Here is a 24,081-nt window from a genome sequence, read left to right on the forward strand (position 1 = left end):
TTGAATGGTGTACATTTCTCCAGCAAACCACTTCAGACATGGAGAAAAAAAGGCATTAGGGACTGGAGGCCTGCAAGACTGCCATAAAAAGTTACTTCCACAACAGTACAAGCAGTCAAGACAAATTGTAACAACATTAAAAAACCAAGTATAAGATCTCTTAAACAGGTCAGCATCTGGAATGATCTACAGGAAGAAGTTGCATGTGTTCACTGTGACGCCTCTAAAGAAGGACAGGTTCCAGTGCCAATCTTATCACAACTAATTTTTCCATATCTTTTTTCATGACTACATGTAATGTCTCCTATTATGTTGTTATAAACGGGAAATTTACTAAAATAGTTACAAGAACATGAAGTCAAAAGTACACAAGCTAGAATATGAAAATAATATTGCACAACCTATATAGGTTTGACAGGTTAGCAAACTATTGGATGTATTTTCATGATGAACCCAAGTGTGACAGAAGTACTGATTATCTTATCTTAGGTTGCTAGGTTGAGCATAAGACACTGCAAACTACACACATGGTTGGTTCAGCATTTCTGCACTTACTGTTAAAATATTGTCACACAAGCTTTTGTCACATTCGCAGTTACTGTCTCATCCTTCGACACCTTGCAAAAATGTGCTGCTGTAATCGTACACAACACACTGTTCAGCGTGTTTGCAAAATTCACAAGATGAGTTTAAAAATGTGAATTTCCTCTGATTTAGTGTTGCATGCTTTATTTTCCAGATTGTTAGATAGAAAACATAGTTCTCCAGTCTGGTATAACGTACCTGTTCAGTGTGGACTGGGGTGTAATAGAAAGGTGTTAATTTTTACATCTAAACACATTTTTTTCACATAAAAACGGTCAATTTACACAAAGTTTCCATGCATGTGAAAAGGCTAAGCTTAACACACATGTGAGAGTCACATCTGCTCTGTAGATGTGGAACACATATACATTTGTTAAAGATACAATTTCATAACTTATAATGTACATACATGACCAGTAATTTTACATATAGTATGTTTTTGTTTCACAAATATAAATTATACTTATAAATCTTCATCTACAAGTAATTACATGTACGTGTAAATAGTCAAATTGACTTGTTTGATGTACATGCTATATACCTGTACAGACACAATGTACAACTAAAATGTGGAAATGTGGCATGGAATACAACTTTATTATGTCCCTTGTGACCAATAAACCATGGATCTGACCAAAGCTCTGGCAAAACAGTATGAATGGCTATCTGGTTTGGGGGCAGGAGGGGGAGGAGGGGTTCTGGAGGGTTTCAAGGCAGATCAAAGTGAGCAGCCATAACAGTCTATGGTTAGTGACTTTATGTGATGGCTTTTCTCTAGCAGCAGCTTTGTTAGATGTGCCACATGGGGCCGCTCATCCTAGACTCGAAAAGCTCACAGCCACAATTTACAGGCAGCAGACCATAGACAGCCGAGGAGACAAACTACAGATCTGCCTACCTGTACAATGCCTTTCAGTGATATACTTAAAGTACAGCTGGTGTACAGCAGTTTAATCAAAAATTCATCTAAAATCTTGTTATTGTGCCTGTTGCCTGAAGACATCTTGATGCCTTAACTCATTTCCAGTAAACCAAAATTCTGATTGCATTCCAATAGTCTCGCCTCCTTGCCAGCTGTAAATGTGATTCAATATAAAGCCAGTCATGTTACATAGGTTCTCTAGAAGTACACATGTTCATGGGTACAAGCTAATCTTTTTTTCCATAGAATATTCTTGAAAACTGACTTGAATACAACTCCTTTCTGCATAAAATGAAATCTATTTAAGACAATGGAAAAACAATCTTGAGACAGTACTTTTTAAAGCCCAAAAAATAAACATCTAAAGCATAAATGACAAAGTACATGCATATTATTGGAGTCTGTTATTTACACATGCACATGTATATGTAGTAATTACATGTACCTGAAATAAATACACTTGCTTCATAACGTGTTAATTGTGAGAGAAAAGTAGAGACAGAGTGCAGTATTTGTTTATGTATTCAACGGCAGATTAACACTGTTCTCAACAACTTGTCAGGCCATCTGCTTTCTAGAGGTAACATTTCAAGACCCCATGTGGCCTGTGGAAATACGCACACAACAAATGAAAAGAGTGTGAATGTGGAGCTATGTTCTCCAACATCTGCATGAACTTAATGCAACCACCAGTCACAACATGTAACATGTAAATACATGCACTCAGCTTTCATCCAAATATTCACCATAGCTGCAGACATGGCTAGCATATCCATGTGTGCTAAATAGCTTTTTTTTTCGGCCATCATTTCCCCTTGAAGGCATACACATGTAAAGAAAACATACGGTCTAAGCATGTTGTAGATTTCTACAAATACAGGTTGTAGCTGTGACTGGATTCCCTTTCACCCAGCACAAATCTGTACATGTACAATCTGGTCGTTTGTCTTTTTTGTCAAGGGTCAAAGACTTGCTATATCACTACCAACCACATACACCCTCTAACAGTGTTAAAATACATTGCAGTCAAACTACACAGAGAAACCATTACTTGTTATTTCTCCTTGACAAACCAGGCAATCAAATGGATCTTATGTCTCAAAGTCATCTCCGTGTTGGGGAAAGCAGATACCCGTGTGATTACCTATGTGATGAAATACCTGTTGATCAGAAGTATGTGCGTATCACTTATACAATATGTGCTCAAATGTCCACCAAAACACAAATCCCGGAGTTACACACTGCACCATCCGTCAGAAATCAAAATTAGTACATGTACATATGTAGGTATGTATTCCATCAAAATTAGCAGGTTTGTTCTGATTATACGTTGTACTACGCATGTGCGAGAGATCAAATACCTGAAGAATTCATGCACAAACAGTCCATGGTCTAATTACTACATATATATATATATATATATATATATATATACAAAAAAACGTTTCGTAAAAGAAAAAGTACATGTAAATTTTGTACTAAACACAACTTGCCACAAAGTTTAAGTAAATGTACACATGCACATATTACCAACAGAAAATAAATGGCCTGTTTTAATGCATTTACACACACCACAAATGTAAAGTATATGTACTTCATTATATGTACCTCCCCAATGCTTTCTTCTACACTATGCGTGCATGTTTAGCTTCCTTTAACAATTTACAACCAGCTTTTGTTTCTGACAAATGTCACAGGTACAACCAGTAAGGTGCAGAACAGATCAGGGTGCAATAAAGATTTACAAAAAAAAAAGTCAGCAATCTCCCAATCAATCTTTGACAGAGTACCAGCAACCATAGATGTGAGCATGCAATATATCGCCTGTCGTTTTGTGTCGACTCAGTACACACATGTAGGTATTCTACATCCTGCTCTAACATGCTGTCTCGCCGTTTGCTTTCTCTGAGGCTAACACTACCATGTACAAGTAGTTGACATACACAAGAGAAAGGACTGAAACAAAGGTTCATTTTGGTATATAAGCTACAATTAGAATTTCATGAGAATGCATACGTCGTATTTAGTACAACATCACAGAAAAACACAACTGAAGGTTCTCATCCTAAACCTTATAGGTATGATTGTATTAGGAATTGTTGCAAAATGCAATCACTATGACTCTCTCTAAGAGCACAAATATTTTCCACAACTGAAATGGTTCCAGACAGTGCCCTGAAGTATCCATACGCATCTTACATGTTCAACTGTAATCAAACTCAATACATGGTCTTAATTGTTTATTTACATCATGAATTAATTGTATAACAACATGGCGTGCAGTGTCATAGGTACATACCCATGTACAGACGAAGCAGAGTGTTTAGCTGACATAACTGACAAGTGATTCTGGCAAAGAATTCACCATATCGAAAAAAAAACAAGTGATTCGCTTCCACACTGGCCTCTCTGAATGGTTACATTACCTGACGTGAAACACAAAACGCTTCAGTTAGCTTTCCTCAGCATGTTAAGCTGTGAACCACCAAACTTCTTTTAGTCCTGGAGTAAATCTGACTTCACACCACCATGTTGTTATTGAATAACAAACACCATCAGGCCACAATTAACACCTCGGCCCAGTTCTTCAAGAGTGCATTAGCTAATATTGGTATTAAGTCATAATTTATATTTAAAATCTAAGATAAACTCAGCAGGCAATGCAGTTCTCCAAAGTGAAAGTATACCACCATCAGCAGTTTTAGTTCATAATTAACATACTGGTATGTAATTTATTTTACACTAAATACAAAATTGAAGACTTGGCTCACAGCTAAATCTGGTATTAAGTCTTGCACCAGTTTTGAACAACCGGGTCCAGAGAAACTGGGGCAAATGAATCGGAGAGCATGAAGAATTCATCAACCACCTTTTCAAATATCACATGACTTTCTTGGTGTATGGCCTCAACTCTGCTGATTTTCCCAACACTTAAATCATTTTCTTCACTCCAGATTGTTGTAATCGCATATACTTGAATTTGTTCATTATTAAAAGAATACTTTATGCCACTCCTCCAAAACACATCACCATATTAATGATGTACATGTACATCTCTGTGATGAAACCTCCCTATTCTGCTCGGCAGTCTTTTTCCGGATGATGCTGAGCCTTACCAACACAACATGTAGCTTAACCAGCAACTGACTGGGTTTACTTGAAAATGACGGTTGGCACGGTTTGAATGCTGTCAATGTGTCTGTTAGATGTACATCCATGTACATGTTCCATGTTTATATTCATATTCCATTATTTAATAAAAACAAAATTAAGTTAAAGTGAAATAGCACCTGGCTAATTTTTACGTCCACTGAAAGACAACCTTTCAAAGTATCTTAAACTGGCATTAAATATTTTTTAAGATTTTTTAAAACTCAGTAAAATTTTAGTAAAACTTCGTCTTGACACAGCTTCAGTACATCTCCATTATCGAAGGCAAGGTGATGTCACGTTTACTCTGGTTCTCTCACATCAAGGTATTTCCCCATATAATAGTGTAAGCAGTAGCCTAGCTATGCCAGATATAGTTGTGCCTAAGTGATACATATAGTTTTCTCAGAAACTGTACACCCTGGGAGAATATTTCTTCCACTGCTTGAACTGTTGATACAGTATGCTTACCATATTATTTACAAGGTGTGGTTGTGCTGGTGACTTGACCCCTTTTAAATATTTACAAAGTTACAACAGGATTGTTGTAAAACTAGATTCATGCTCAAATCCAAAACAAATGGAAATAAATCTAAGTACCACCGAAGCTGATCTAGGCATTTGCCTGTTACTGGATTTTATACTTCAGTTCTGTAGCCGTGGCTTCTAATGTGAAAGGAGTGCTGACCCAATTACTGCAGATGTCAGAGAAACCAACTTGGCTGGGGCACTGCATTTCAATAATTTTACTGAGTTTTATAAAAGAAAACAGAAAAAAAGACAACATCCTTTGAATGAGAGAAAGATGGAGTAAAATTTAAATTCTTCAGTTGTAATAAATTCAGAGAAAAAATTATATCATAAGATTTAACTGATTTCAAGCATTGTCCGCTGAGATGCCGTCTTCTGATTGAAATTAAACCTTCAGCATCCCTAATGAACTTTGCACTGACTCTGATATTTGTTATTTAGAGACGGCTGACTAAATGCTAAAATGAACAACAAAAAATGTATTTGGGGAATGCACTTTGGGTCCAAACAGTATGCTGCTGTCTGACATAATTTGTGATACCATCAATGAACATTACACAGCTTGTAAATCAACCGATTTCACATCTCTGGTGGTCTGTAATTGATACAGATCTGCCCCACAACACTTTGTGAACTGGACGTTTGACTAAACGAAACTAAATTGTTGTGAACAATCTCAACATGGTGTCCTATGCAGTAGTTCTGTGATATCAAATGTCACTTCATGGAGTGAATGCGTAAAAGGCTATGTCACAGCTCAGGCCACACAATCTGATAGCAACATGTTTGATTGGATAAAATTCTCAAGCTGGCTGCCTCAACTCACGCCAGCCATTTGTGCAGTATTGTTATTTTGTTCTGCATCTTCTTCTGTGAAATCTCCTCAAAATAATAAAGTATGATACTTTTTAGAAAGCTTGGGTATCTGCTTTTGAAACATTGAAATATGTTTTAGCCATTTGCTGTCTTGTCCTTTAAGTCAGAACTTTACAGTGTCTTGATGTTATATGTGCTTGGTGCAAATATGTCTCTATTTGCATCAATTTACTTTAAACTTTATTATGAAACAAATTTTCTTGCTTGCGCATACGATGTATGTACATATTGATCTGTATAACAAACTTTGTCTCCTAATTTACCGGATGTATACTGCCCTGTCAAGTATTATAGGCATGTTCGCTAAATGTCCAACACAAAGGTAAGTACCGGCACATGCACTATAGGTAGTTAATTCAGGAATGCAGTGTTTTACCAGTAGGTTAGGAATATGTACATGTACTTGTATGCTTTTAGGTGCAGGAGAACCAGATCTAGGGCCAAAGCAATCAGCCCATGATTGCTCTGAGCACTCCAATCAACACTGGCCAAAAGGCTGTTCCAGACGAGGTCTTTCAACGAACGCTTCCAACAAATTAAAGACGCCAGTAATGACAATGGGTGCGCCCATCAGTCAATGCACTGCAGATACATTGATGTCATGATGAAAGATGCGCAGATATCAAAGATAGATGGAACAACAACCTGTCAGGGATTGACTGTCCCTCAGTGCCACTTGACACAAAACACTAGGCATCCTTTAGCAGGAGACAAAAAACTGCTTACTTCAGCTCGCTGAACGTCAGCCATCATAGATCATCGCATGAGCGCTTTGTCCAGGTGTCGAAAATGATGAGAACTCCTCATCAAACAGGCCTTGGACTAAAATGTCATCAATGACAGAGTCCATCCATAACAACTTGGTAGGGAGTGACTAGCTACAAGGTCTGCCTCATGGTTTCCTTGTAAACATGCAGGTACATACAAGTATATAATATCACAGTCATGTTACTTTGTACATGAAACCATTTCTGCACAGAGCATATCAAATGGCGAGCCTTATTTTGATGAATTATTAAAAGTACCACAAATATTCTTCTCTGTATACATGTAGCAGTTAACATGTAATTGTCAAATTCAATCCTTCAATACCACGTCAAAGATGAAATCCACTGACTGTGCAACATAAGTAAAAACCACATTCAATACCAATAATCACAATACCCATTCCAAAAGAAAAATGAGCTTTAGAACCAATTCTCATATAAACATGATAAAGTGACATGAGCAAAAATTTAAGCACTCATCACTAACCAATAAAACTCAGTAAGAGAACCTGTCATTATTCTGGGAATGAAATGCATATATTATATTCACAATGTCAGTTTCAACACAAAACAAATGAATTTCAATTGTCCTGTAATTGCTACTTTCCATATTCATTTTGCCCGGTTCTGACAGTTCCGTTGATCTTAGAAAAGATTTTTGTGGTATCACTTGAACCAACGGATATTTCAGCACAAATATTTATGAATTTTACCTACCTCTATAAAATAATTTTATTGATATTTTTATTTAATTTATTTAATTGGGGTTTTATGCAGTACTCAAAATTTTTTTACTTATACGACAGCTGCCAGCATCGTCTTGGGAGAAAACCAAGCAGACCTCGGGGTAAACAAAATCTGAGTTAAGCACGGTGCAAGTGTAACCCTTGCACATGTACAAAGTACTATGCATGTGCTGTCCTGACTAGGTTACATGTTCCACTTCTCTGTATGCTTCATTCAACTTACAAAAATCTTCTTCATTCCAAATGGACACCACTCAAAGACTTGAATCTAATGACTAATTCACACAGAAAAGGTACAAAAGTATGCTGTGTCTTATAGCCTGTGGTCAATTCTGTGTAGCTAGTGGACATTTTCAGGCTCGTAAACATATGGGGATAAAAGTGGATTGAAATCCCCTTAATACTGCTCAATGCCCAAATTAGTCATTAAGCTGTACGTGTGATCCTGCCTTCAACTCTAGTGGAGAACTTTTACAACATGCCTGGCTAAAACTACCGAGAATCATCGGCAAGCCTTGATCGGCCTGGTGCAAATTACACGGCCGCTAAACCTATTGTGTGAACTGGCAGTCATAAACTCTACACATAAGATCAATCTTATAAAAGGCTGAATCCATGTCCACCGATCAAACGCTGTGTCACTGTACATAGTGTCAGAAGGCCTTAAAGCCCCAGGCAGCTGCCATGGCGCGCACAAGTACAGCAAACCAGTCTTCTAAGCACAGTGCTATGACAGTAAATTTTCCCACTTTGACAAGGATCTTGCAGAAAGCTCTGTTACACAGCCTCTCACATTTCAAATAGCATGTATAATAGCTCAATACATTTACATTATCGAGATACCAATGGGCATCATTTTACATGTACAAATGTTAAAATATATGATATACTGTACTTCTAATAAATCTATCGACAATTCCTCAGATGGTTGCAAAGAGAAAAAAATTCTCTCACAATGTTCTGTACAGCTCTGCTTAATAAAATCATAACTTTTTATCCAAATCAATCAGTTCTGAAGTTAGAATGATATGTGTAATAAACATACATGTATGTAATGAGCATTTGCAGATTTGTCAATACAATTTAGTTCTCTCAACAAAAAAGAGTTCTTGCTATTATCTCATTCATATTTGCTTGCAGTAACACCCACCTAAATTACTGAACATTCTGTAGTGCAATGGGTTACACGGGATACCAGGGTTACACGGGATACCAGGGTTACACGGGATACCCGTCATTGTTAAATGACTGAACTTTATCCCACAGTACTGAAAAACAACAACATGATCACACACCAAAACACATCTTATAGCCACAATGTCGCAACAGTGAAATAAGGGAGTTTGTTCAACATGATGAAATACTGCCAAGATAATTGCACTAAATCTACTGTAAGTCTCCATGTATGCAGTAGGCTGTTGTATTTATTAAATCACAATACCACAGACCAAAAGTACAAATTCACAAACTCTGTTGCTCATGGTATGTGCTTGTCATGATTTTTATTTTTATAAATTTTATTTTCTTCTTCCAGAAACTATGTCTTCAAACTTGAGAGCTTCTGATATTTTTAATTAAAAGTAAATTAAACAGGCTTAGAACATCTTTAAATGTCATGTTATCAAAGGATACATGCCACACTTGGTTTTTATTTCTTAATACATAGTACATGATGTGGCCTAACATATAAAACTACAAAAAAAGTTTGTCGCCTCTCTTCTTGGTGAGGCTCCAGCAATCAGTGCGGAAATTAAGAAGCCTGCTGTGGTGACGTCAACAATAATAGCTGTCAAAAAAACTTTGTGGGGAAGTTGTTTTATTTTTACGATGTGTTTTTGTAAGCTAGTCCTGCATTCCCAATATGTCCCAATACATGTTCATCAATGTCGTCATTTTTGAACATTTGCCACCATTGATGGGAAATATGCATAAAATAGAGAGGTTATTAAGAAATATAAAACACAATTCAAAAATGTTTTTTTTTATTTCTTCCTTAAAACCATACTCTGAGCCTTACACTATCTTTTCTTGTATCCTTCAAGTTTGAACATGATGAATTTGCAATATCATCAGCACATAATGTATTGTAATGTTAACTGATATTAACTTATCAGCCAAACATATAACAAACAAGCATCCAAGAAGCACTTCTCCTTCACCAGTTAAGTACATGTGCCTCTTTTCTGTCACTGCTATCCACTTATTATAATGTAGGCTTCAAAACCCATAAGAGAATTGCTCTCTGACATTACATACATCATTTTCAGTACAGCTCAAGGTCTGCTACAGCAGAACCAATGTGCTGGCTGAGTTTACACATAACTCAGCATCAGATAGCAGCTTGGACACTTACATAATGCAATGAATTTCAAACCGCTTAGCACTACATATATACCGAAGTACATACAGTGCATAAGACTTGCCCAAAGAGAACAGCCATAGAATCAACACATAAAGGTCACATAGTTTGACAGATACAAGTAATTAATAATTCATACATGTACCTCTTCATGAAAAGCCATATTATTTTACCATATTCCTGTGTACATTTCACTGCCTATGTGGAGTTAAACCATAATCATCTACTCATTCCTTCCACAATGATAGATTTCAACAATCACACCTGATGTTTCTCTTTCTAGAGCAATAAATTAGCCTGCATCTATAATTAATCTTGAATGTAACATGTTTATTCGCTTATATAGGGATCACAAATGATAATGATCTCCAGCCAAAACCACTTGATCGTATGTTTTGGGGTGTTTTTCTTCTCCATGTCTTTCTGTTGTCTACCTCATACTCACGAAACATTCATTGGATAAGCTGGGCTTTTTGATGAGTTGAAGACTTTACATTGTGAAAAGACAATACTTGTCCCTATAATCAGATTACATACATACATACATACGTATATCGCTCTAATCCGTCAACCTTTTTGCATATGTAGGAGGTTTCAGTTCCTTGCTTTTTTGTTAATTTGATTTGGAGTCAAAACTACACTAGTTAGATTGGCCAATTTTAGGGCTACACAAAAATTGTAATATTATCAGTCCACACAGAATAATGTCTTCAGAATAATGCTTAAATAAACACCTTGCAAACATGCGAAAAGTTTGAAGAATTACAGTAAACTGATATTGATCATTTTTTTTAATCCAAAATATACATATTATATTTGAAGTCTTAGTCATCAGATTCCAGTGTCTGACTATATAATGATTTCCCATAGAAATTCAACCAAGTGTACTTGTACAGTAACCAACTGCACAATTAGATTCTATGGAAATATGGTCACAAAATATAGGTTACAATCATAGATTTAACCAGGAAGGTGTCTCAGTGTCTCTGAGATGCCCTATTCTGAAATACTTAACATAGAAAAGATAGAGAAAATAGGAGAAAATTGGAAATGAGATGGCCTGATTTCAAATTCGGGCTAAAGCTACAGTTACAATGCAAACTGTAGTTTATGTACTTATAGCACTACAAGCTTATATGCATACATGCATCAGAATGTATATATCACATATGTCATTGTGTGATACTAACCTATAAGTCAATACACTACCAGCCCTCTGGTAATTTTGTGTGACAAGTGGTCAATGGAGGACAATCCATAACAATTCTAAACACTGTGAATACTCATGCAAATCCGGCACAAACCATATCTTCATACTTGTGAGGAAACCTTAACAAAACATATCTACATGTACTGTTACAAATCCAAGGCCTGATGTCCTAATTATCACATGGTGGAGGAGAGAGAGACAGAAGGGGAAAGAGAGAAGACCTTGGCCTGGTTTTAACCTGCCCCCCCCCCCCCCCTCCCCCTCAATTACCAACAGCTGCTCAAAATGCACACTACTTTTCACAATTTAATACACATGTTCGCACATGGAATTACAATCCCAGAAAAGCAGTGTACGTGTAAATTTAACTTAACTTCTCAAGTCTCAAAAACACATGCGCACATGTATTGTCACAGTTTCTTCTTATATTTGTCACCCCAAGAATTAGGGCTTGCGCAATGTTCAGTCACATGTCCTAATTTCATGAACATGTGTGGTTACTCGGATCAGCTTTCAATGCTATTACTATACCCTTAGGCAATCCACATCTCTTAGAGCTGTATTTTTCCCGATCTCCTTGGAGGAAGTGTTAAACTGAGAATTTCAATAGGGGGGGAAATCATTCAAAGATCAACATACACTTATTCCTACTTACATGCATGTACATGATAAGGTATACCTTTACAATACATGTACAAGTCAGGAAAATAGGATTACTGTACACTCCATGTGCAGTTCACATCTTCACCCATCCTCCAACTGGAATGATCAAGGAGAGCCATCAGGATTTTTTCCGAATGAGCTCTGAGTGCATGTATTCTCAGACTGCTGTCAGCAGAGCAAGAAAAGAGAGGAAAATCAAAACGACATAACTTGCACTGAATATACTCATTTAATAGAACACTATTTTCAATCAATCAGCTAAATAAGCCAATCAAGACATTTAACACACTGGCACACCTGTAAAAATATACGAAGGTGATGTAAAATTACGAAGGTGACTGCACCAGTCTAAGCAATTACCTGTACCAACCTATTTAGTGTATAATTGTACAAAATATTTGGTTAATTAATACTCCGAATGAATACCAAAACTGGACAAATGTAAGTTTAAGCACTAAAAGTAATACATTGTGTCATCTATTTTCCTTTCAAACTGCACTTCTTTGGACCAAATTTTAGGTCATTTACTGTGACCTTATACATGTGGTTTTACAACAAATGTATTTCCCCTGCAAGTTAGAGCCCTTCACAACATTTTGTGGTCATAACTTAAGAGCCATCAATCCCAAAACGCACTGCATCCAGAGAGTTCAAACCATATAGCACTTTCACATACTCTGGCTGGAATACAATATGTATACGGCCACTTTCTGTCTTAAGAATTTAATATAGCCTTTCCTAGAAAAATGTACTTGACTTCAAATAATCCCACTACAAAGTACTGTATACACAAAAATTACTGTATTTCACCTATTTCATCTTTCAAGTAGCACTATTTGCCTGACTCTGACTCATTCATCTACCTTATAGGGCTGCTTAAACAGTTGTTTACTGCGTTTGAGCAAAAAGAGCACCTGTTCCCACTACAAGCGTTATCTTAAGGCCACTATATGTTTCTTAAAGTGCATTTTACCTGAAAGTTCACCTCAGAAAAGTGCAGTTTTTGGAAGCAAATAAAGATCATAAAATATAACTTTAAATGCTGAAACATTTTCCCACTAGGGTAATATCCAACCTTCTAAACAATCCTCACAGGACCTGTCTTTTCTAAGATCACAAAGAGGACTTAATCTCTCAGAATCAAGTCAAGTGAGAAGCTTTAATACTTGCAGTAATCATCAAAATTTTAGGTTGAATACACTTGATGCAGGCCACTGAAAATTGTGGTGCAAACATAACCATGGCAAGTACTTGTACAACATATTGCACCTACTGTATGTAAACCAGGCTACTCATAATTAGAGCAAAATATTTGTGCATATGTATGCATGGTTATCCATCTCATCAGCTTGTTTAAACACAGCAGGAAATGACTCTTCTCCCAAACTCTGCATACAGGACATGTAGCTCTAATAGATCCCGTGAATAATTAAGCACAAATCCCAAATACATAAATGCATCTCTTCAAGTGCAAAATGAAAGGGCTGATACAAGTATAACTACTCAATTATTTACATGTACCTATTCAAATGAGGTGGTGCATAGCAGACACATGTAATTCTGATACTATATGAGTAGCTCGCTATCAAGGCCAAAAATGTGCACACATGATTTCATGTTTTTCAAGATTCACATGGGGCAGAAAACATCAAAAAGAATATATGCACACTTTTTCCAAAGGTTAGTGCAGGGTACTGCGTGCTTAGTATGAAACTTCGAGTTGTGGCGTTCCAACATAGTGGAATTTGTGAAGTGACGTTCTTGGTGAGGAAAGGTGAGGCAAATCAATGCATTTTACCATCACAGACAATAATTATTATTGTACATAATCAATGACTTTTATTACTGGTAATACCTGCCCATGTTAAAATGCACTGTTTGGTTCCACCATGTTGTAAAGCCACAACATCACGTCACAGAGGTTGTAACGTCGCAAATATCAACTTCCATTTTGCTTCTTAAAAAGCATTATCACTTGACTATACAGCTATTTACTGGACATTACTTTAAGTACTTTGCTGTCTTAAATTATAATGAAAAAGTAAATTCACACTCAAGTCAAGTAGTGTTTTAAACAGATTAAGGAGGTGGATAATAAAGATCTAATCACCTAATCTAATAAAGAAGCCTGGGAATAACTTTAAATTTGAAGTCATATTAAACACCTGCAACTGAATTTATTTATTTGATTGGGAATATTTTACTTATAAAACAGCGGCCGGCATTACGGCGGGAGGAAACCTGGCTGAGCCCTGCGGAAACCTACAGCCATGCACAGGTTGCTGACAGATATCCCAACGTATGGCCGGAGAGGAGGTCAGAATGACTTAAACTCACAGCAACTGCATTGTTTGGAGGCTACTGGATCATTGCGCCGCGTTATCCCCCATAGCCACCCTGCAACTGTAAATTAAACCTTTCTTTGTTAAAAACTGAACGGTTTATAAAATAGTCATATTTAAAAATTCACACGTTTTCCTTAGTCATAAAATGTTGTACCATATCACCAGGGGAAAGCCACTGTCCTTTCCTATCTGTCCACTTGGAGAAAATGATAGCAATTTGTAAGGTTTTCACAGGACTTTTGGCACGAAACATGACAATGTGTCACTGAAGGCTGCAGCAACATTTATTTGCATCCTCTGACTTTCCTTAACCACTCAGTGGATGATAAAATGGCTGACAATATGACAGGGTTGAGCCTGAACATTACAACATCTAGGTGACATCCTTTGTGCTGCGTTGTTGTTTCTTTACAGCATGGCGGGGCATATTAATACATTATGACATGAAAATTTCCTCAAAAGAATTTTTCTCAAATATTTCATTTAGAGTACTGGCAAGGTAGAACAGGTGACTTAAATCAACATTATTGTATAACTTTCAGTGTATACCTGCACATGCCAAAAGGCACTGATTTGCCTCACTTGCCAGAAAGCGATGACATCACGCAACAAAGGGAGATCACCATGATGTTGTAGCGTCAAAACTCAAAATTCTTATATCAGACACAGTTTGAGGGAACAAGTTTACAAATTTCAGCTTCTCTAGCATGGTGTATCACATGACTTCATAAAAATTCCAGACTAAAAGTTGACTTACAGAGTTACAAATAAAACTGAGTGTGGCCCTTCAGGTCTATTTCCACCACTCTTTCAACACAACTAAGGTTATTAACTGGAGTCTTTCCTCTTCACCACCATACTCAAAAAAATTTTCACTCACACAATGGCCAAGATAAAACACAGACTTTTGGCAAGTTACTTTCACCACCTGTAGCATACATTTGCACAAAACAATGATGAAGGACAAGTGGAAGAATGTCAGACTAGAGTAAGACAAACAGCCACAAAAGCCTTGTTGACTGCTTTGTGTCACCTAAGCAGTAAGAGCTAGAAATTGTAAACATTAACCCTCCTTGGCCAGGTTTGAATCCACACTTCATGCATTCTAGTGACTAAAAGACAAGCACAAACACTTGGCAAAAGCCCTCATCCACACAGCCATATTAAGAATTGTCTCAAGATAACCTTTAACATCAACTGATTCAAGAGTTATCTCCCTGCACAAAAGACTAATATGTACATCGTACCTGTGGGTCCTGAAGTGCATGTCAGATTAATACTATATCCACCCACAACACAAAATACATGGACATATAAAGATATAAAGGCCAGTTTAAAGACCTTTAACTTGGTAGCTTTCATTTCCGCAAAACCTGGACAACAGTGACAATCAGCTTAAGCCTTCACTAGGTACAGATTTAACATCATGTAAGCATCAAGACCACAACTATGCCCGCTCAGTATAAGAAAAAGAGTAAGAGTGACATTTCAGAAGCCAACGATTGTCCATTGCTGTTCCATGTTATCTTTCACCTCATCATCTGCTAGTGCTTGCAACTTTGCAACTGCCTCAGGCAAGTGATGCAAGTAATTTTAAATTTCCTTAATCACTGAATTCTGAATTATTCTGTTTCTGTTTTGTTACGCTTTGATGAACTATTTCCTATACACCCAAAAGTGCAGACAAACTACAGAAAAGTGCCTGAAACAGATGTAACACTAAATTGTATCCTCAGATTTGACAATCAGCATCACAGAATTCTGCATCAGTGCTCACACTAAAGTTGCACAGGTGTGCAACATGCACCGTCGCTGTCAGAACTTTTAATGTCCCCATTGCGGCCATTCACCGGAAAACCACAAGGACATTAAGGTGACTAGCTTCAAAGGCGTCAGTAAGAATTGCTCTAGACTGCTTGTCAACCCCAAATTTCAATACATTGGGAAACCACAGCGACCTATCCATATTGTGAAACACTTACCTTTCTGTCAACAAACGCACATGCGATGTCTTTCAAGCGAGCCAGAGTTAATTCTCCCTCCACACTCACTTGTTCCCTCGTCAGACCAATTTGGATCATAAAAGAGAATCTTTCGATCTTGTCGAGATCGGACGACATGACTGTGCTCGCGAATCAGGCCAACGTAAGCCCAATATCCACACAATTCTACCAACAAGTCGCTCACACCGCGCCCTTCTTTGCGCGATCGCTTTTGCTTCCGCAGTGGTTTGCCCTAATCACGTGATCTTGCCGTAAATCGGACTTGGAAAAACACCCGCGCAAACAATTTTATCTCTACAGCCACGACAGATCGGTTAACTTAAAGTAAATCCAATTGTGATGCTGTATTAACTAACTACGTAGGGCTTTTCAGTGTTTCAGAAAATAAAGCACGGTCTTAGAAATCACCGAACTTTGTGAAATCATATTCGTATGTCGTAATCTGACCAGCGAAATTACGACTTTTACGACAAATAAGTGAGGGTGTGGCCGAGTGTTGGCAGTTGAGTGATCGCACTATGGCTGACCAGCGACAAGATGACACAAACAGCCGGACGAGTAGTTTACCCTCACATTCTACCGGCAGTCAGAATGAAGACGACATGACACACAATGAAATCAAAGGGTGGTTAATGAAGAGAACGAGGTTATCGCGAAAGTGGAAGAAACAGTGGTTTTTGCTGAAGAACACAGATCTGTTTTATGGTGATAGTCCTGCGGTGAGAGTTTGACATTTGAACGATTTTGTTGTTGTTGAGACATGTTCTGAGCATTGAGCGAATCCAATTTTGAAATTTTTCACGTTCCGAAGTTGTTCATCGAATATTAAATTTCATAGATAATATTTTTAAAATACTTTATGGGTGTAAAGGCAGGGATCTTATGAGATAACTGTTCTAAACATCTCTCCTTTATTGGACAGATACTAAATCCTACTTGTAAGTAGAAGGCTACACGTCAGTCTTCAGGGGTTTCCCCATATAGGACCAACCTATATATACGCATTGTGTAGCACAGTGTACATGTTTGCACTTCAAATTTGTCACCATTTGTTGCAGCATATACTGTATGTAGTCCAGAAAGGTACAGATAACCCAAATAGAGTCTTTGGGCATGTTGACGTACTTCAGTTAGGCCTACTGCAAAAACTGCATTTGACAGTCAAATGAAAATAGAACAAGAAGAATTTCATGCAATTGTAACACTTGACAAATCATATCTGAAAGCCATTTATGACATAGACTAGTCCTTTTTTCATTTTACTCATCAAGTTTGATAAGTCGGTAAGACAAACCACATTGTGTGAATACAGCTTCAGGATGGGACAGTGGTAGATGTTTTGTGGCATTTGTTTTGTGATTCTTTTGCATTGTTTCCTGCCCTTTAACTGGACCCCAGCCATTATTTATTTATTTCATTGGTCTTTTACGATGTCCTCGAGAATATTTCATTTATACGGTGGCAGCCACCTCGAGGCAAATCAGCAGGTTGGTGACAGACAGTCCCACAAACAGCCGGAGGAAGCCAACATGAGCTGAGCTTGAACTGACAACCAATGTATTGGTGAGAAGCTCCAGGATCTATACGTCAAAACAGACATTTGTATTCCAGCCATCAACCAATAAGGACATAGCGCTGTGCTAGTGTGCAAAATATTCCATTTAAACCTATTCATGTCATTAGGTCATTTTTAAATTTGATTACTTTTAATTCATCTCGTGTTTAAAGCCAAGAGATCAGGTTTGCTAAGCAATATTAAATATTTAATGCAATATAACTCTGTGTGTACGGACCAGATGTTACCTGTCTAATGAGGAAATTTTGTTGCACATAAAGGACTTTAAAGGACATTTTATGTTGCAACATGACAATGGTACACTATTATTTTAAGACATGGCGCACACTCCTGTGCTTGTGGTAATCAGTGTAATGACAAGCAGTGCCCACTGACCATTGTTGAACAAGACCCAATTTTTAACATTTTGTATACATTTTTATACAGGACAGTACTAAAGAAAGTTATCTTGTCTGCTACTACTTTCAATTTTAAAAAAAAAATTAATATAGTACATATGCAGGATTGTCAAGTGAAAAGCCAGAATTGACTCCAGGATACAAAGGCATAAAAGTAGACATCATATGTCAGCTATTTAAAATTTTATTATATCCATTGGTCCTACCCTACTGCACCACAGATCCATTTGAACAAATATTTTGTACTCTCATGCAATACCGTACAGCAAAAGATACATGTACATGCCTTAAACACCCAAAACATTATCAAGGGAAATGAATACCATGTACCCCTGTACATGTATAACACGCCAAATATTCATGCCAAACTCATTAACTTTACTGTTTTATATTCAGTACATGTAAATGGGTTTTTATTGTAATACAAGTTGTATTAATTTTTTTTTAAGTTAAGTGTTTAATATTGTTAAAATTGAGGAAATTTGTTTTACGTACTCAGCATACATTCTTGGAAAAATAGTAGAATGCAGAAATAAATTTGAAACAACTTGAAACATAGGACCCTACGTTTTTGTGATGCTAGCCAAGCAACCTTCACCTATCATGCCATGAACATGTATGCTGGCAAGTGCACAGAAAATTTGATTTTTTTTTCTACTTGTGATTTATGCATCTAAATGTACAATATCATTAAGATCTTGACATTTGAACAGAACACATTAAGTTAATGTTCAGAAGTTGGCAACACACCATGTTTTTGAAAAAGGTTAGATTTGCCTGGAATTATCATCTGCACATAATCAGTTAATTAAAATTGGTGTGAATGAATTATAGTGGATTGTGGTCTGAATTAACTAAACTTTTCATCATTTGGATCCTTTAATTTAAATATCTATGATAGAATCAAATATATGGCCCTCACTAACTTACACTGGTTAGAGCACTGCATCACTGCTTTTAGGCCCTTCACCAATGAGGTTGTGTGTTCAAGTCCAGCTCTTGCCACTTTGACTTCGGCTTTAAATCAGGAGGTGTATCAGATACCTGGCAAAGTGTGGTGGTTTACTTCCGACATAATTGGTTAATAATAGTGGTTAATAAGTGAAAAATATTTGAGTATGACTATCAAATAAACTAGATGACACTCTTAGATCCACTACAACGTAATGAAAAAATTCCTCCACAACAGACATTACAGATAAAAGGAAAATCGTCTGCATTTTTGTCCTATCTGTAGACATAATGGTTACAAAAATTCCTTGAGGCAATTGTCGATCCAGGCTACTACCAAAATGTAATGGCTTGACCCATGTGCACACAATTTCATCCAGATTCATGCAAATCTTTTTGGTAACACAGTGGACGGACAGACAGACAAATGAACACCAGCAAGATTCCTGTGGCATAGTAAATACATGTAGCGTCTGATTCCAACAAGTACAACTGTTTGTTCTGTGGTGTAAAAAAGGGAGACAATGGCCATGTCATGTTTGAGCTGTTTAAATTGTCCCCCTTGAATTGATGATATGGCAGCAAATATTGTTGTGATGTATGTTAGCAACATGAAATTGTATGATATTTGACATCCTTTTGAACCATTATACTATTGTGGGATTACTTTCAAATCCTTCAACTGTCAAGAATATTAATGTGGGGTAAACTTGACCAAAAGTATATCCTGGATGTAGGTAGTAACTCCAGGTTTATCTGTGCTCATACAGTTGCATGTACCATTAAAAGTAGATTATACTATTTTTGTATAGTACTACATGAACATGTATAGTAGTGTGATAAATTTCAGCATACATGTATCTTCATAAAAGTTGTTCTCTTCTTTTGTAGACAACAGTCAAAAAGATACCTTTGGCAAATGCCGAGATCTCAGAATGCGGAGTTGATAAAAAGCCTCATGCCTTCCGATTAAAACCCAAAGACAATGGTCGTATATACTACATACAGGCCGATAACGAGTCCGTGCAGAATGACTGGATGCAGGCAATTTGTTTCGCTAAGGCAGCAGGGCAGCACGGAGATGCATCTCAGGCATGTGTCATCCAGTGATATAGGAATCCTGCTGGTCTGGAACTGGCATGGCTGTACCCTTCATGTGGCAGGAGTGCGCCATCTGTAGACAGAGATGCACACATGGAGTGCTACAGTGTACATGTATATATCACAGTGCAGATATTCAGCATGCAGCTCATCAGATTAACTCTAACAATCACCTGGTACTTGACTGATCTTCCTTCATAATACCATGATGTATTTTTTCAGCAGAATATTTTTTTCTTTTCTTGTTTTTTTCTTTTTTCTTTTTTTTTTCCTTTTGTTTTGTATATGATGTTCATGTATGTGCACATATTCAGGCCTGTTGCTATGTATCCTATGAGGAAAATTTTGACACTCCAAAAAGTACTTGCTTGTTTTAATTATGTATACATGCTTGCCCGTATATACATGTAAGACATTCAGAGCTGAAATATGATGACTTTGCTACATTCAAGTCATCATCAGCTTTTACACATTCATGTCTTAATACTTAAGTCCCAGAAGATACATGCATGGGCGTATATTTTTGTGTGTTTAAAGTTATATGTTTATTTTTAACACATCTACCATGTCCTAGTGGACTAATGTGAAGTAGATGTTGACCTATATACTGTGGCACCTGTCATGCCTGTACATAGGTTAGCATGCTCTCACGAAACAATTAAATTCTAATTACAGTTGTAAACATTTGTAAATATAGCAAGCACAGTTAAAGCTGTAGAGAAATCCAACAGAAGTGATGTGAAGATAGAAGTGCTCAATAATTTACTCCTGTGGCATTCATGATTCTGTACATTCCATTGTAAAAATTCCTTTAATGGGAGGTTCAAAATGTTTCAAAATGATACATGTACACCTACTATTAAGGCAAATTAAGGGTGTTTGATTTCTTTAAAAAAAAACAAAAAAACACTTGTAGCCCCTCCTCCCATCCCCAGGCTGTTTGGCTACTACATGTATTCAGATATTTGTTATCATTATTTTCATTTTGAAATGATTTCTTATTTAAGGTTTTCAGAGATGTAATTCTCTAATTGTATAATTATCTCCCTGCCTACTGGAAGGTTTTTGGCATGTTTTTTTTTTTTTTTTGTGAGTTGAGCAAAAGAGAGATAATTTGCTTTTACAGAGTACCTGAACTTTATGCCTTACCTTATGACTACTTATTCCTTATTAGTTACTGGCATCAATATGATTTATAAATATGATTTCAACTGGAAAGGATCTTGTGTGGCAGTACTAACAATAAATCAACACTGTAGTTACCTCCCTTAGTTAAGCCTACTTTAATACACAATGTATGAAGCATGTTTATTGTAGTTAATGAATGATGCTAATTCACTACTTTAGTGGATGGTAGGAGGTACAAGAAAGTGCAGAAAGTACAAGAAAGAAAGGACTAAAGCAACATTAGGCTTAAATCAAGATATTTAGGCGCTTTCCTGTATTTGAACATCATAAGCTCACCAGACCAGTTTTAAGTTAGTAATTGATTTCACAAAATGTACATGTATGTGGACTTTTCTGGACTGAGCTGCTCCTGTTGATTGTCTCTGAGATTTGTTTGTCGTATTTAAATCTTTCAAAATTCAAAGTGTACTTGTCTGTTTCTTTTATTTGGAAATGATCGGTCATGGGAAGCAGTAAAATAATTAACAACGGCCTTACTGTACATACTTTGAACGATTTGTAAATAGTGAGATTACAGATTAATCAGTGTTGTACATTTTCGTTTTGTGCCCTTTTCCAGGTCAAGGGCATTTCTTCATTTACACGAGAGTTAATTTATAATAGAATAATATGATCTAGGTCACATCTTTCATTTATTTAAATATATGTTAGTGATCCTTAGATTGGAACTGCTTTACAGGTCAGAGGTCAGACTATGAACCTACATGTTAATGAGCAAATACTTTGAAAGATGTGATTACCATCATTTCCTCAACCTTTTCACATATAAAAGAGCAACATTCAGTGCAAGTGATGCACATTTCTAATTTGATTTTGGAGACGAAACTACTTTTATAGTTGGATTGGTCACTTTCAGGGCGTCACAAAAGAATGATTTTATTAGTCGACACAGAATAATGCCTTCAAAATATGCTTGAATAAACATGCAAAAAGGTTGAAGAATTAAAGTAGCAACTTTGCTGATACGGTTAGTTAGATTTGTTGCCCTGCGACCTGCCAACAATGCTTGCGAAGGGCAACAGTTTATGTTGGTAGACTAAATTCCTGCAGCAAGGAGGCAAGGAAAGAAAAAAATTTAATATTCATAGTTGAAATCAGAAATAGATATTCTAGGTTATTTTATCTCATCATTTGTTGGTTAGGGGTTTTTTTTTTTTGAGTGATGATGACTGAAGATGTTTATTACTCTAGAACAAATAGGTAACCTGTTCAATTGTAATATATTTTACATCCACATGTGTGAACATGTGGCTTTTATGCTTCCACTGCATCTCTGTCATTCCGTGGCTTTTTTCTTGTTAATTATATAGTTATAACAGATGATTTTGTGCCAAAGAAGTTTCATGTTTTCTCTGCGAATTCTCATTTTGTGTAGATCTGTTGTTGTAGTTTAGCTGCCATTTCACCTACTAGTGGGCCACATGTTAATGATGTGCATGTATGTACTTTCTGCAGTTCTCTCAAACACACGTACCTGTTTGTTTAGTGTCCTAGATTATATCATCATTCATTCATATTTGCAGCATTAATTTTATGTGGAATTTTAACTTGTTTCCCGCTGTGGCCATTTATTGGCTCCATGGTTGTTTCCAGTCGATCTATTCTTTGTTTTTGTTGGACCTAAGTTTTTCTTGTTATTGTTGCTCTACTTTTCTAAATATGTTTTACCCTGTTAGTCCCCTTTTTCGTGAATGTTTATGCATGCTACATACAGTTAGCAACAATAATGCAATTATGGTTCACTTGTAAGTGTAGCATTATGGTTTTCTTGCATATGGCTCCTATATACTTCTCTGGGCCTGTTCATGAAGTACAGTACATGTGTGTACATTCATAAGGGTGCGGGGGTTTGTATGTTGGGTTAAAGGTGCTTATCTATCAGTGTTGTTAAGAAACAAAAATTTAGGCTGGAATGTATAAATGGGATACATACTATTGTACCAATCGACCATACATTGTACATGTATAACAAGGTTCCAAACAAATCGAAAATTTCAGAATTTAAGCGTATTTACTTTATGGACGGCCCCTTTATATGATTATTCATGTGGCTTAGTAGTACCTTTTCTTAAAATTAAACCCATCCATGAATGCAAGGTTTTGTAATTTGCTTTAATAATTAGTCAGGGTAGTATTACTATTAAATGAGTACGTCCTCTTTCCTCTAATCTCATTGTGTTTCCATTGATTTTTAATAACTATACAAGGGAAAGATGATAATTTAGGGGAATCCCAAATAACACCATCTAAATGTCAAGGTTGTAGCGTGTCAATTTTTTTCCAGAGGTGCAAGTTATATTTAAAAGAAATTGTCGTCAATGATATTTTTAGTTTCCAGTCCTATACTTAATAGTATTGGAAGACTAATAAAAAGACTAATAAAATGTTTCATCAAAACAACATGTAGAAATGTGTGTTCTTTACACTTGGTGGTCACATATTAAAATCATATGTCACATTGAAGAAAGATGAAAACCAAATCTTTATAGTGTTTTATACTGTGTTTTCTTAGAGATGTACATTAGTAGTCCTGCTGTAAAGTTTGTGTCTTGAGTTCTTGTCTTGACTTTGAAAATATCCTGTGTGTTTTGTTTCATTTAGTCATAAGTTATACTGTATTGCTTAGGTATATTGTAAAGTCACTTTGTTGAACTCATTACAAATGTAGCCATAATACCTATTCATTTATAAATTATTATCACAAATTGTA

At 36.5% G+C, this 24,081-nt stretch overlaps 2 protein-coding genes across 5 annotated transcripts in view; one reads left to right on the top strand and one right to left on the bottom strand.

Moving 5' to 3' along the window:
- LOC135469092 (serine/threonine-protein kinase D3-like) overlaps positions 1 to 16,335 on the bottom strand; it is a 71,271-nt gene extending 54,936 nt beyond the window's left edge. For all 4 annotated transcript variants that reach the window (XM_064747620.1, XM_064747619.1, XM_064747618.1 and 1 more), the window contains exon 1: positions 16,137 to 16,335. In XM_064747620.1, the coding sequence (XP_064603690.1) occupies positions 16,137 to 16,274 (138 nt within the window). In that variant the 5' untranslated portion in view covers positions 16,275 to 16,335. The remainder of the gene's footprint in view (positions 1 to 16,136) is intronic.
- A 340-nt stretch (positions 16,336 to 16,675) lies between these two features.
- Positions 16,676 to 20,402, top strand: LOC135469195 (PH domain-containing protein DDB_G0274775-like). Its single transcript, XM_064747741.1, has 2 exons — positions 16,676 to 16,876; positions 19,974 to 20,402. The coding sequence occupies exons 1-2, from the start codon at positions 16,676 to 16,678 to the stop codon at positions 20,190 to 20,192; spliced, it is 420 nt and encodes a 139-aa protein (XP_064603811.1). The 3' UTR covers positions 20,193 to 20,402.
- Positions 20,403 to 24,081: the final 3,679 nt, after the last annotated feature.

The sequence above is a fragment of the Liolophura sinensis genome, chromosome 6 (assembly GCF_032854445.1).
Source record: "Liolophura sinensis isolate JHLJ2023 chromosome 6, CUHK_Ljap_v2, whole genome shotgun sequence".
NCBI lineage: Eukaryota > Metazoa > Mollusca > Polyplacophora > Chitonida > Chitonidae > Liolophura > Liolophura sinensis.